Source organism: Apaloderma vittatum, unplaced genomic scaffold (assembly GCF_000703405.1).
Source record: "Apaloderma vittatum isolate BGI_N311 unplaced genomic scaffold, ASM70340v1 scaffold11584, whole genome shotgun sequence".
NCBI lineage: Eukaryota > Metazoa > Chordata > Aves > Trogoniformes > Trogonidae > Apaloderma > Apaloderma vittatum.
This window is the reverse complement of record NW_009710978.1, coordinates 4,473-20,498: the sequence shown is the minus strand read 5'-3', so window position 1 is coordinate 20,498 and position 16,026 is coordinate 4,473. Positions and strand designations below refer to the sequence as shown.

At 37.7% G+C, this 16,026-nt stretch overlaps 1 protein-coding gene across 1 annotated transcript in view; it reads right to left on the bottom strand.

The window, feature by feature from the left end:
* The window catches only part of SPATA6 (spermatogenesis associated 6), a 34,405-nt gene extending 19,291 nt beyond the window's left edge, over positions 1–15,114 (bottom strand). The window contains exons 1-7 of the mRNA XM_009867476.1: positions 14,956–15,114; positions 13,373–13,421; positions 12,472–12,513; positions 10,994–11,118; positions 5,989–6,069; positions 3,162–3,440; positions 1,484–1,571 (exon numbers count right to left, since the gene is read on the bottom strand). Of these exons, the coding sequence (XP_009865778.1) occupies positions 1,484–1,571; positions 3,162–3,440; positions 5,989–6,069; positions 10,994–11,118; positions 12,472–12,513; positions 13,373–13,421; positions 14,956–15,114 (823 nt within the window). The remainder of the gene's footprint in view (positions 1–1,483; positions 1,572–3,161; positions 3,441–5,988; positions 6,070–10,993; positions 11,119–12,471; positions 12,514–13,372; positions 13,422–14,955) is intronic.
* Between the last annotated feature and the right edge of the window lie 912 nt (positions 15,115–16,026).

Below are 16,026 nucleotides of genomic sequence, written 5' to 3'. Positions count from 1 at the left end.
CATAATGTCTAAAATAATCAATCAGCGTACACACTGTCTTCTGCACAGACAGAAATGGCACATTTTGTTAAGCTATTAAATGCCTAAATCAACATAAAATCGAGCTCCACCATTGCCAAAAATTTTAATGTACATTACACTAGCTTACTAATCTTCTCTGAACAAGCTTCTCTATGACCACCCCTCCCTTCTCCTACCACCTCTTCATTCCTTCCTTCACCACTGACCCACACGCGTAAGTATGAAGCCCATGGAAACAGGCATGGGGAAACTATGAGGTGCATACCAGGCTAGGATGTTCCACCAACATACGCCTCATCCCTGAGGGACTCACATTAAACTATGTCTGGCCTTCTTAATTGATTGTGTCAGCCTGTACTGAACAACCCTCACGCTGTGAGCCAAGCCCGCAGAAGGACTTCTGTGCTGTACAACAAGGTAGAGAAACCCCTGTTAGCTACCTGTAAAAAAGCAAAAAAGGACTAAGCCAGTATGGAGGTTCCTACTTGTAGGAATCTGAGTGTTTTTAGAAGTTACAGTTAAGCCTCAAGACACAGGCAGGCGACCAGTCCATCCTCTGGATATCAGCAGTGAAGTGGATCTCTGTCTCCCAACCACTGGCGCGAAATCACCAACTCATTTTGTAAGTATGGTATCGGATGGTAAGAGGTCTGTTACATCACCCAGCTACTACAGATTGGTTAGTACAACCCCAAAGGGTATGTGAAACCTTTAAAATCCTGCATCCAGTGCTACCACAAAGAACAAATGTAAAGTAACAAGTTCATAATAATTTGCAATGTAACAATTTACAATTAGTGAGGAGGTGCAGTAAAAATGAGGCAGAGCACACAGACGAATACTGATGAAACTCATTAAAATTGTCATATTGCCAGACATGTGCAATAAAACAAAGTTTTAGGCTACTTGCTTGAATTTCTGGTCCCACACCTTTTATTAAACCCCCACTTACTAATACCAATGAATGCCAAAGCAGACACTGGAACACATTCTGGATGCTCATTAATAACAGGAAGTCAGTGAACCACTACTCACAAGTACTGCTGGAAAAAAAACAGTATTCATTTTTGAAGCAACAGAGCCCTTGAACTTCAAAATGATCAATACTCCAAGCCTGATCAAGACACCCACAGACTGGTGCAGATTTGCTTCACAATCCAACTCATCAAAACGAGTGGAGTGAAACACAGCACTCGCCTGGGCTTTGGTATTTTCTACTTCTACTTTCATATCATGTACAACTGTGTTCCAAGTTGCACAAGGTAAAGAACTATTCAAAACCACCTTTTGCAGCTTATTCTGTATTCTTCCTATTCCTAGGAAGAAAAAACTGCTTTTTTTCTCCATTATACACTGACTTCTTTATAATAAATAAAAATAAAACTCCACAAACCAAAATGACCTCACTAAACTGCTGCAGAAAACAAAAGTATTAACGAGATACAAAGCAGAAAATACTGACCGTGGTTTACCTTGGTCCAGGCTTCTGCTGCGCTTTCTCGCATAGGACACCAGGTATGAAGTTTAATAGCAGGACTCGGCTGTTCAACCTGAGTAGCAAATAATTTTAAAATGCTCAGTATCAGATGTATCAGTTCCGACTTTTTTCTGTTTTCCTTCATATGATCACTCCTAGTCCTTTCTGAAATACTTCTTCATTCAATACTGTTTAAAACCATTTTCACAACGCTTTGCTAAAATTATGTGTATTATTCACACTCCTGTGCAAAACCAAAAGCAGTGGTAGAAAGGTCTAGAAAACTCTGAAAATCCCATTGTTCAAAGAAAAAAATGCACAAATTTTCTCCTTCATCTGTAATGTCTGCAGCCTTTTTAAATGATTCTTGGTATCTCATATTTATTCCAAACAGCTCAGATCTCACTGAGCGAGATACGAATCTCTTCTAATTAAAAAAGTTACATTTAACACAATCTAAGTTTTATCTTCATGTAACACAAAATCTCCAGGCCAAAAGAGTCCTCAGCAGTAAAGATGCCCTAAAAGGAGCATTCTATATCTAGAAAGACCACAACAGGATATGGTATGTTAAGAGAAAAGCTTTTTCCTTTTCTGTAAAAACATAACCAAGCAATCAAAATCAATGATTGGTGTTTGAAGATGGTATAAACTGTGAACTTCACCTACAGATCACAAAAGAGAAGAATTGATTAAAGAGTTAAAAGAAAAATATCTGAGAGAGAGATAAACAGTAGGCTGATGAATGATTAATGGTTTATTAAGGCTAATCTGAATTTCTAAAAGGTACCTGTACTTAGAATAAAACTTGGAAAAGATTTCTAAAATTTGACAAGATATTATTAATTTATTTGTACGTAAATAGATAAAAATTAAATAAAGTGAGAAGAAAACTAATTAAACACTAAATTATCCCAATGGCTGTGACAAGGGTCCAGAATTGTAGACAAACCATAATGTCACAGCACAGAATCAGAAGAGTCCAATTTCTGATCATACACATTCAAAATCGTAAGAAAAATCAAGAGCGGAAAAAAAAAAGAGAATATGGATCCTCCAGGAGGCTAGGAAATCTAGCCCCTACATATTAAAGCATTTAAACACAGTTTCTTTAAATAAGAAATTTCAGAGCAATTCTTGACACATGGTTTGCAAAACATCTTTCTGTGGGTGCTAGAAGTCAAGTTGGTTATGAACTCTAAGTTAAGAGTGTTAGAGATGTAGATCTGAACAAAGGAAGTGTGTCAAAGATCACAGGATGCCAGTATAAAAAAAGTTGAAAGAGAGGAAGTGTTTGTAATGTGATTAGACACTCTTTCTTTAAAGTCTTATTTGGGAATTTTTAATACTAATATCAATTACTTCCAAGCTGAATTTATACACCTATTATCCTGTCTAGTGCGCTGGAAGAAAAGAAATGGGACCTCAGAGAATTTAACCAAGATATTCATGAAAGAATTTGATCTTTGTCTGTTACTAACGTGGATAAAAGAAATTTTATTTTAGTTAATTTTACATTTAAATCACTGTGTGACAGACTGCTAAGCAGAGAAAAAATTATTCATCTAAACTAAGAGTTGAATGAATTTTTGTAGCAGTAGTTAGTGAAAGAACAATATTTGATCTGAGCTTAATCTGGAAGCACTTTGGAGAGAATACAAACCCGTCTAACTACAAACGGAGGTTTATCGGTTTCTCTTCTGAATTCATGAGGACCAAGGTTTAAATGGGCCAGTCGTTGCCTGGCTTCTTCTGAGAGCTCACACATTCGTCTTTTTGTGTACGGAGACGGAGAACGTGATTTAGAAGCTATCGTAGGCTGCTCATAGTTCTTTGTCGCTAAGTTGTGCCTGCTTTTCTCAGGTGAGAGAGTATTTCTCTTTGGTAACTTAGTTGGCAATTTCCCATTTGGGGTAGAGTGATGTGCCCCATTCAAATCACCCTGAAATAAAAAAAAGAAATTATCTGGTTTGACAGCATGTAGCACAAAGATCACTGAACATAATGCAACACAAGGAATTAATATTTTTAACAGAAATAGGCACCATGTCAGCTGAAGTTCCCCTCAGAGAACTATAATCAAAAAGCAATTAAAAAAAACCACGTTTACCATTTTGTCTGAAAACAAGAGGTTAAAACACACGTTAGATGTTAAGTGATTCTTAGCCAATTAGCTTTCTCACACAGCTAGTGTCCGGGGACTGTAAAAAATTAATTTTGTCACAAGTTCCTGTAACACAAATTTTATCTGGATTGGATGTACACAGATTTGAATAATTTTTCATCTATTAAAACTTCTAATAACCTTTTAAAATTCTTACCCTTTTAAATGAAATACATAAATTCAAACACAAGTCTATTTAATAGAAATTATATTCATCTAGAGTTGCCTAAAGCTTCACGAGGTGTAATTACATTCTCTGAAATTTATATCATAGTGAATTTACTGCTTCTTTAAAGAGTGATGATCAAGAAGCTATGTTTAGTTTAAAAGAAAAGTAAAACACACACCACCTCTCAAAAAACGCCAAAACTTTAAAGACCATCCTCCAAAGAGCCTCTCAAGTCATGTGAATAATGTTGCAAATGAAGAGACAAAGCAGGTCTTTATTTGTACAACTGGTACTTGACATCCCAAACATGGATGTTGTAGTTAAAATTTATAAAACTTCCACCATTATCAAATATTGCCATAAAGTCTCATATGGATCTTAAAATGCCTATATACAGCAGAAAAAAAGAAAAGTGAAGGAACAACCAGCGTCATCTTCCCACAACATAGGCTGGGGCTGTTGTAGTTTTTGGTTTTATTACCAGCAAAACCCACCCAGAAGTCAGGACTGACACTCCCTCCACGTAACTATTAACTTCTTCAGTGACTGATTTCAAGTTGTAGAAAACTGCTTCCAGCATAAGCTTTATTTGAAATATATTGTTGTTCCTTTGTAAATCCTGACATTAAATGAGCATTCAATTATTCCACAAGCTTTATAGGTCAAGGCACTCTAGATTACACAACTCTTACCAGGCTACTTAGTCAGCAAATGTTTTACCTTTGAATACCACAGTATGGTTCATCAGTCTTCTTGGCCAAATTTGGCCCAAATTCACAGGTTATGGAAAATAAAAAGTAACGGCATAGCAAGGCTTGTTTTCCTATTGGAAATACTTTTTCAAGCTTGAGGAAGATGGCATTATACTTAAATCTGAATATTGCATGCACTACCCCAGTGCAAAAGAAACCCAAAATAAGATGCTCAGCTTGCCTTTAAGCCTTTTCCTCTACAGCCAGCGATGAATGATCCTGAGGTTGTGTGTTTGTTTTGCTTCAATATTATTTGAGCCTGGCATCACGCAGCCCGTTATGCATGCCACCACCTTTCTCACACCTGTACTGGAGCTTGTGCAGCTGGGAGTGAGCCAGAGTAAGGAACTGGCCCAAAGAAAACCAGATCTAATAATTCTTAAAGATTAATTTCAACTTCACCAGAAGTTGCTGCTTCTGGCTTTCACCAGTCATGAAACTAGGGCTTCGTGGCAACACATGCAAATTTGATATGCCATTTATAACATATTAAATATTTTTAAGGACGTTTTAAATCTGAAATCAAACTGCCTCTCTTGAAGACAAAAGTTAGCTTCCTGGCAATGACCATTTTCACTGATTTTTTTTTTATTCTTTATCTAAGCGTCTCAATACATTTCATTTGCTAAATTTGGAAGAAGCTCCTCAGTGAACTAAGTAGCAATGCCACAAACAGGTCAAAGTTACCCAACTCTCTTTGTACGCAAGTCTTCCTGACAGCCATTTCATTTTAATGAGGCTGCACCATTTTTCAATAAGGAGGACATAAGAGAAACTTTTTGTGACCACTTGTGCCAGGAAACTCAACCAAAAGTCCAGTCTGTGGGACCAGAGGGGAGTGCTGCCAAATGAACAATCACATCAGAGAGCGCTTTTTTTCCCGCCGAGTCTCTTCAGCTAATTCACCTTTAACTTTGCTTGTTGCAGAAGCAGGATTTCCATACTGGTGACAGTCTTTTCAACAAAAATCTTAAGTTCCATTACTGTTACAGATATTGTTATGGAAAACAATTAAATTAATTAGTTTGGTTTTTATAATGTACCTTCTCTGACTTCACCTAGCTTTCACTGTCCTTAATTTCAAGCATCAGAAAGAAATAGTGAGAAGGCATCTTCCCACCTACAAATGCACCAGGGATTGACACTTCAGCTGATCCTAGAACAGAGCAGCTGATAATTGTTTCAGATTCCAGGAACTCTCAGCATTTACTGTCATGCACCAAACCCACTCTTTACTTATACTTGATTAAAAATTTAATCAAGTTGTCAAGCACCCATGACAACTGCTTTAACCACAACAAAAGAATGAGAAAAGATTGAAGTGAGAAGCAGATGCAAAAAATGGAAGCAAGGCTATCAATATTAAATCGAGAGATTAAATTGCAAACAATTAAATTATTCTAACCTGTATGTGACTCCTTCCTGAGCTTAACAGACTTTCCGTAATAAGGGAGCTTGTAGAAAATCTCAATTTTGGTGCAATTCCCTAGAAGAGAGACAATAATTGAACATCAAGCTCCAACTCAAGATAAAGGGTATCAAAGAAGTAAATGTCACCTAATGTAACAAACCATTCCTAATTTTCAGCCATTTCCTTTGTTAATTTCAGCCTTTAATAAAGATAATTAGAAAAGACAGAACAGCAATGGTAAATGTCAAGATGCTAACATTTGCATTTCTGACAATCCAATTACAGACGATTATATTGCTTTCGTACAACAATTAAGGTCTGACTTTTATTTCAATACATTTCTTTGTCAAAAGCACTTTTAAAGATTTTTCATGCCATGCTGTATATCACCAATAAAAATTCCAGTCATGTTCAAGAAGTTTCATTAAAAGTAACTTTGGAAACTTAGCTACACATAGTTTCAATTGTGCAAATTTGTTTGTAAAAACATTTTGAAAATTAGTTAATTGCATTGCAAGTAACTATTATTTTTAACAGTATGATTAAGAACTCCCTCTGTCCTCTAACCATTAGAGCAAATTCTGATATCTGTCAACTGTCTCCCATGTTCAAGAACTATGTTCTACTTCCTCTCAGTTCCCTCTTAACACATGTGGCTGGCGAGGGGTAGCCCCAGTTTGGAATCAGTGGGGTACAGCTGGGCCTCCTGGTCAACCAGCACATGTGTACTGAGGGCCAGCAGATCTCTTCATCTTTACATGGTTAACAATTTCTGTTCAACTCTTCTTTTACTGAAGCCATGTCTAGAAACATAGTACCTCTGAGAGCTCTATTTCCTGTTACGTCTCGCTAGAACTGGCCAACGTATACAAAATTTACTGGTGTAAACGGCAGAGATTATGACACACACAAGCGTTATGTCCCAAAACATCAAAATTAAAAAAAGGCATAAAAGAACTAAAGGCCATATAGGCTATAAACAAGAGGGAATCGTGTATGAGCATCTTCAACAGCTCTGCAGAAGTAAAGAGCAAATCAAGTGTCCCTAGAACCTTCCACTAAAAGACTTGAACCTTTGACTAAGGGACATGAACATCTCTTCTATGAAGAGAGACTGAGAGATCTGGGGCTGTTTAACCTTGAACGGAGATGGCTGAGAGGGGATCTTATTAACGTATACAAATATTCGAGGGGTAGGTGTCAAGAGGAAGGGGACAATCTCTTCTCAGTGGTGCCCAGCAACACAACAAGGAATAATGGGTTTAAGCTAGAACACAGGAAGTTCCACCTCAACATGAGGAGAAAGTTCTTTACTGTGAGGGTGACAGAGCCCTGGCACAGGCTGCCCAGAGAGGTTGTGGAGTCTCCTTCTCTGGAGACTTTCAAAACCCACCTGGATGTGTTCCTGTGTGGCTGCCCTTGGGGATCCTGCTGTGACAGGGTGGTTGGACTAGATGATCTCTAGAGGTCCCTTCCAACCCTGAACATTCCATGATTCTATGACACTTTCATGGACTGACACATCTGTGCACATGGCCATTTGTGCACAAATCACAAAAAATCACTGAAAAACAAAAAGGAGCTGGTATGTTTCCAACTCTTCCCCACCTTCTTAAGAATTAGCAGTAACTTCATGAGCGACGTCTACCGCTGAACCAAACTATTCTCTGCCACCTGCCTAAACACACACTGATTTCCCATAAGGGAATACGATTTGGCCCCCGCTTAGATTATGGAAATGAAATGACAAAAGTGCCAGGAAAGCTCAGTCACAGCAATTAACAGAGTCCAGGATTCAATCAAGTCAAGTTATGGCATATAAAAGAGATTTTAAAGCTGACTGTCTTTAATCAACTCATTTTTATTACTAATGAATTGTCAAGTGCTAGCAACAATTTAAAAACACACATCAGAATTAGTAAGTCTTCTATAAAAAGCAACAACAGAGCACCTACTGCTATTACAGAGACAAGAATGATTACAGAATTGTTAAATGCTCATAGTTGAAAAATAACATAAAATCATGGTTTCTTCAGGGAAATGGTTTCTGGAGAGGGAATACAGGATGGCACTCACATATATAGGCACGGATATGCCAAAAGTAACTCAGCCCAAAAGCAATCAGATGAGTCTGATGTTTTCTGCAGTTCCCAAACGAGGGACTGCTAAAGGATATTCAATACAGTATTACATAAGGACACCTATATAACCCCAAACACACCTAAAAGAAAATCCAGCCAGAAGGTTTTTGGGGGCTATTCTTCTGTCTCCGACTTAGTGGTGTCTGCAGCCCTGAGCAGGCTTGTCAGTCTTTCTCTACCAGTCATTAAACAGAAGCGATATGGATATAATATTAATTAGATCACAGAAAAACTGTAAAAGTAGTTAGAAGAATACAAGTTAGAAAACAAGTCCAATATGTGCTTTTGACTAAGGAATATGAGTACAAGTCTGTAGCTTTAAAAAGTATATATGAATGTAACAGAAGATCTTGTATTGGTATGTTAACAAAAGACAGCATAACTAGAAAGAAACTGTTTTAAGTAACATGGCAAATACTGCACAAGGGTGGGGAATGGAGATAAGGATGTCTGTAAGAAGTCACCACCAGTCAAGGCTTAAATATATTCTGAAAGGCAAGGGTTGCGGAGAAATACAGAAGAGCCAGCAAAAGCCTCAGCTGGGCAACACTGGACCAGAAGAGATAACTCAAGGCACGTCTTGCACGCGTATTTTGTTCGTAAACCTCGTAAGACATTTAGCCGGAGACATTATCAGCCAAGTGCCAGATTTCTGGAGGAGTTCTGATCCTCTCAACTTGGGATTCCTTCCAACTGGCAGATTAGCAGTGTTAATCAGACATTGCTTGTCACTGCCTATCTGAACTCCACAACCGTAACCTTGCTGTTGCTACCTTTATTTTTTTAATAAAAGACAAATTTATTGGGAATCACAGTGCCACTAAAGCACAGCTGTCAGCAGAAAATACTCAACATCTCAGCTAGCCATAAATAACTTTTCACGTGGGAAAAACGTGGCTTGACTAGCATAGGAGTAATGTGAGGGTTCTCAGGACCTTATTTAACACTTTCCCTTTTGCTTAGCATTCACATTCAGGGCTTGGTGCTGACAGAGTTAGCAGGAGCTACGTGCCAGTAAAGCTCAGGGAACACTAGAAGATGGAGTCATTGAAACTGCATTTCTACTGGAGGTAAAAAACGTCTCACAGCTACGCCATTGGGCAAGCAAGGAGAAGAACCACAAGTTCTTTTCTGGAGCCTCCCTCCAATGCCAAACATAGTTTCTTTATTAGTCAAAAAAATGGGTCAGTATGGCAAAGTCCTTTTTTAATATCATCCTATGTGCAATTGAGATGGATCAGAGCAACGGATGCTTCTGCAGTCCTTGTTCCAGCGCAGAGATGGATTTCATTTGCACTGCTCCCAAGGACATGGAAGTATATTTCTGTCTGACAACAGTCAACTTTTTAAAGCCACTACAGTGTCATCATTCACTTACGTGGACAACTGACTGATCACATCTTCTCTCAGCTCACAGATTATGGCATCATCTCTTTATTAGAAAGTATGTAATTTTTGTATTAAAAATCTCAGTCCGACAAAAACTCTCAAACATCTCCAGTTGCTCTGCTTCTACAAGGATTCCTTATATTGCATTTGCAAAAAATCTGAAATCATTCTGCTAGTATCACCTCATCTATTACTATCTCCCTATCCTTTCTCAACAGCAGAAAAGTACCCATTCGGTAAGTAATACAAAAGCAACACAGTCCGACCCCCTTTCTTGAGCCACCACTAACACACATAGGATAAACAATGGCAAAGAGATGCTGGGGCCAAAAAATAATAGCTATTTTTGCAGGGGCCATGCATTTTTTACCACAAAAAAATCACAGCTTTAATTCATTCCAATGTAACACAGCTTTAGACACCAAATTAGCACTTCTAATTGCAAGTGACTGGGCAACTTCCAGGCTGCCCTTGCAGGGGAAAGATTTTGTCAGCTAAGAGATGCCAATGACCTTGAATCAGCATTTTCTTCCTATCATGTGTTTTTAATCTACTCACGACAGGGGAACTGCAAGTCCCCACCTCCACCTTCCCAACCCAAATGTCCTGCCAATCTACCAATAAAACCCAACCAAAATAAGACAAATAGAACAAATCCCAAAACACATCTTCCACATCATCCTCACCATCTTCAAAATGCCTGCTCGAGTTAGAGCACTGACACCTAAGATTCAGCAGTGAAACTCTATGAAAGGCCAGTGTGAGATGAATTCATTTTCATTTGCTATGTACTTCAGCCCTTATCTCCAGAAAATTAACATTAATTCATTGCACTCATTCTGCCAATTAGCCGTCGTTTATCACAGCTTCTTTGAAACTGTATAAAAGGCAGGTTACTAAATGAGTGTGAATGGCCTGAACAGACCTTAAGAAACAGGCTTTGGAACTGAAACACAATCATGCAGCACTGACCTAAATTCCAACACCTTATTTGTTTTTAGTGGTGATCTCACACCTCAGGGAGACCCGCAGGTCAGATGGTAAAGCACTATACATTCGTACTGTCATTGTCCTAAACACTATCAAAAACAGTCTGAATCAAAATGCTACAAAGAGAGACGGAGGAGAGTTACATGGTTTCTGTTGAGAATTGGGCAGTTGACATGATATCTCCCTCTCTCCTGCATCCCTTCAACTACCAACTGCACCACAGAATAAACTGAATGGAAGACGTATCATGGTGCCACACTGCAGACCAAGGGGAAATTAACTTTTTCACCTTAAATAATTTCTTGAAGCATTTTGAAAAAAGATTATACCTTCACCAAAGTTCAAAGGTGCATTTGTACATTCAACACTGAAATGGCAAAATCTGTCAGAAGTTACCGCTTTTTCGTTTGAACTAGTTCAAGGAGTTTCTTCAGTGAAAGCCACTGTATCATAAACACAATCCACAGATATTCACTCACTGTAAAAGAAGAGGACCTCTTCATTAAAATCTCACGATCTAAACCATGGTGCCCACGGGTAAGCTTAGGGTCAGGGAACAGGAAATCTCTTGTATTTTCTTCATATGTAGCTAGAATTTTTCCTACTAAAAAGAAAATACATACTTTAATTGGACAACAGACAAAGCCATATAGTATAGACACCACACACAAGGCCATACTGAAACTAAGATAAATTCTGTTCTTTACAGGTTAACAGCATGTCTCTAAAGCTCCTATAACACTAGGAAATAACCTCGTCAAGTTAAATGAGCAGCAGAACTGTGTAGAATCTCCTCTGAAAGAATGTTTCACTGTTACTGTAAAAAAATTAAAGGAGATTGTGTTAACTGGTCTATAATAGACATATAAGAACTTTTCCCTAGGCAATTCTTCAGTAGTTTTCCTCTTTCTTTCCCTTCCATGCCTTAGAAGAAACCAGTATTTTTTTAATGGCAGCCAATCCCTTATGAAAAACCTTATTACTCCATACTACAGAATAGTAATAGTAGTAGTAACAGCAGGCACAGTAAGAAGAAAGAAACACAAGCAAAATCAAAATCATTATCCTAAGATTTTCTCACTCTGCTGCTTTGCCACTTAAAAAAAATATCTTTAGGGGAAAACCTTGAATACACATTATAAAAAAAATAATTGTGCTATTGCAGTCATCTTGTCTGCACATGTTGGGCTGTATCACATCTATCTCTGACCACTGAAATTAAGTTCATTATGTACATCTTTAACGTCCCACAACTAAAATCCACAGTCAGTACATTTCTTCAAGCAAAGTCTAGTGAGACACCTGAGAGAAGTAATGGTTTCCTTGAAAGTCCTAAGGACAAGTGACAGAGAATGCTTTTAATACCACAGTTTCCAAATGAGTCCTCTTTAAAACTTGACTTTATTTCCAATAAAATGCAGATTTACATTATTCATGGGAACACTTGAATTTCATTAAAATAGGTTTTTATAATCACACAAACCAATAACAGAAGTATGACAAATTGCTATTTATTATCTCCACATATCCCAGGAGACCTATAATACTTATGGTGAGGATAAGAGTTTTCCCAATGGTCACCATTAAAATGGAAGGAAAAAAAAGTGTCATTCTGAGAACAAGATTATGCACTCTGAAATTTCACAGACAGACATTTTGCAAGCGATTTGTGATGCAGTTAGTAAGTGTGCACTAGATGATTTCAGTTTATTTTCCATTTTTAAAATATTATCACTTTCCTAAGCCTGAATATTGTACATTTCAATATTCAGTTATCATTCTCTTTCAAGAATGAGATCTTCTTAATCTATTAACATTTTATGTTCAGACAACTATTTGTTGAAGAGCTTTCTACGTTGTTTGTGTGTTGGAAAAAGTGATCGTGCTGTAATGGGCAATGTCCTCATGGAAATTCACCTCTTAAACTGCATAATTTATGAAGAGACTGATACAATACCTGGAGGAACAAGCTGTATTAGTTCAAGTACTGCTGTGTCAACTAGAAAGGAAAAAAGTTTCTTCATGAGTTAAACAAATAATAAAATGGAAAGCAATTCCCAGTCAAAACCCAAGAAAAACAGCTCACTGATTTAAACTTCATAGCACTGTACATAGCTGTACTATTTCCACTACACCAACAGTAAGAGAAAATTAAGAACCACTTGCATAAATACCACAGATGAAGACAATGGCATCAGCAGAGTACAAATGAAAACTCTAAATCTGACTTAGAACTTGCTACGCTCTATCTGCTGCCAAGCCTGTCTTTCTTTTAAAGAAGATGATGTAAGCTTTGCCACTTTTCCAGATAACTCCCAGTATGAGGGAGTATATTGCTGGAGTTTGAGCTCACGGTCAATGTATTCTCACTACAATTCATTATGCTGCACATGTGGCAAGATGTATGATTTTCTTAAAATGTTAAAGGAATAATTCTACAAAAAGCAAAGTTTTATGCTTATATTAATCAAAAATTAATCAAATAAATGATCAGATGAAAGAATCTATTACCTAGCTGGATAACCAGCTGGATTTTCCATTAATTATGACTTTTTACTCTTTTCCTGCTCAAAAGCACGCAGCATACAATTCCAGAGGTATTTTGTAGGATAACAGTGGTTTGGGTAAGTTACTAGTAACCATAGACAGCAAAGAAACTTCTGCTGCACTGACAGGAAATCTTCTGTTCTGAAAACCCATTAGTGCTAGGGTCCTACTTATTTACTCCCTAGCTTCTCAGAGAACAGGCTCCTAACAGAAAAAATATCACATACTTTAAACCTCCAGAAAGTCTTCAGAGCCCATACATGCATGACATTAATGCATACAACATAGTATACATAAAAAGCAGAACCTACGTTCCAGTAACTCCACAAGGTCTCCAGGATCAACTATATCAGCAAAGGCCTGGAAAAGAAAATTATATAATAAACAGTAATAATGACACAACCGAATTCATCAAATGGACCTCTGGGGAAAGAGAAGGAAGCAAAAAAATAAAAGTCAATGTTATTCCTTGCCAAGATGGTTGCCAAGAGTCCTATCCACACCAGAAAAAGAAAGGAAACTGAAATCAATCATCATTTGGCACACGATCAAATTAATTGAAAGCTAGTAGCTCTTGTCATATGCTTTCTAGCCACTCAGGGCTACCTCTCCATATTTAAATTAGGAAGTACTGTGAAGAACTGAACACACAGAGCTAAGTATTGTCTGAGAAAATTTCAAGAGAGAAATACAAATTGCTGAATGTACTAAAATTCTGACAGATGAAGGATATACTCTTTAATGTATTAGTAATGCTTTAAGTTTCATTTTCATGGAAGTGACTTTGCATGTACAGAGCACTTGTTCAGGGTTTGGGTTTTTTTTCACCTGAAGCCCATGTGAATACACGGTAAGGAATGAGGGGAGATTGTTGCACTGGATATTCAACAGGTAATAGACTTCTCCTTAATCCTGTACAAAAGTCTCAGCAGAGTGGTGCAGATCACTTTGTTGTTCAAGCTACTAAACACCAAGCACTGGTGCTTCACAAATATCTAAATTTAATCAACAGTTATTTGTAGGAAGACAAATATTATTCTCAGCTTCCTTGTTCACCTCTTTTGGAAGCAGATAGATCCTGGTGTCTAAATCACTGAATACTGAAAACAGTATTCAGTATGTTTCTCTGAAGTAGTTTGTGGTATGTTTCCCTTTCAGCAACTATGGTGTTTTTCACTCTTCAGCAGCTGGTGAAATTACCAGTGTTTGTATCTTATCCACATCTCCAGAGCATCACTGATGTTTACTCAGTCTGGTTTTCAAAGTGCTGGGGGATGCTTAAAGAAAAAGAACTAGAAAGGGCAAAGTATTATTATTCATAGGTAGTCAAAAAGGCAGATCATATCTGCAAGATATTGTGTTTCATTATCCCTGTGGTACTAATAATGAAGCTAGTAGGGACTCACAATACGTGATAAACAACTATAAATTATAAGGCCAGAGTACCAACCTGGGAATTCTGATGATAAACCATGAGAAAACTAGCTCAAAGAGAGAAAGATGTCACCAAAAAGGCTTGAGCTGCTATTCTTTCTACTAAATTAACTTGACTCTCCTATATTGTAGTCTTTGTTCTTCACCGTGCCATCATTTTTAGAACACCACTCAGTTCTTTCAAAGTTGGGAAAACAGACACTGAAAAAGGACAGTTCACAGAAGAACGAACAAACACTCAGAAAGTCTCATCATACATTATACTCTTTAGTAGGCAAAATTCTTGAGTCACCGTGTGAGTAATACAGGCACACAACTCCTTTGTGCTGAAGAGAAGCAGGAGTCATAATACTCTGCCATCCTCAGTGTGATTACTTGTGCTCAGGGGTTTTGCGGCGAGTTTTTGTGGAGTTTGGGATGGGTTTTATTTGGCTTGAATTAGCTCTTGACATTATCTTACCTTTTCAAACACTAGTTTTTCTTGAAAGAAGAGTGGAAATGCTGCAGGGAGGCACTGAGTTTTTTTGTACTGTCCAAGTAAAGAGACACTGAGATAAAGTTCCTCTTTGTCTTTCAGCAGCACTCCAGGGCACGTTATCTGTAAAAGTAACACATTCATTAAACAGACTGAACTTTAGTAATAGAAATAACAGCTGTTTTCAAGATAAAATTAAATGGTCAAGGCTGAAATGGTTGATTTCTGAGAGTCGGATTATAAGACACTAGACTAAAAAAATTTCTTTCCTAAAGCAATTCTGTTTGTACAGACTGACCAGGAAAAATAGTCATCATTTTAAAATAAGCAGGACCAAATTCTTCTTACTGTAAGGAAACATACACCATTGTCTTCCACCAGAACTGAAACCTGGTATCCCAACCCCAGGTTAATACAGCTCAATCATGCACTGACTATATAAAAGTTGATCATCAAGGGTCACATCAGGCTCCACATGAAGAGTCATGAAGAACGAAGTCTGCATGATGCCAAGACACAAAAATCCATCCACATTTTAGCCTAGCTACAGACAGAACGAAGCTGGTAAATGTACGTGCTTAGATATCCATACTCTGTCCAGCCACAAAAAAAGGCAAGTTTATCTGCAAATATTATATTAACTTTGCCTTCTAATACGTAAATGAGAAAAAGCAACTGTTGCTCTGCTACTGTCAGACACATGCCACACAAGGTATTATTTGAGAAGTTTGGCCACCTTGGAAGGTATTCAAAGCAGGGAAGGCTCCTCATTAGGCTGCCAGATACAGCCACTAATTTTTCAACTTTCTCTGGACATCTCTTCTTTACGTAAGAAGAAGTCGGTATGTTTTTAAACCTCTGATGAACATCACAGTGTCTTTTCACTGCAAGCGTGTACATAACTCATTGCAAAACTGTTATTTTCTCCAAGTCATACAGTTTTATTCTATTATCCAGCAAGAGAATTGTCACCTTTCACTTCAGTTCTGCTGTTCATTTTTTATCACGGTATAATAAACACGAGGTAGTCTCTTCCAACATAAGGCTGCTGGAGAA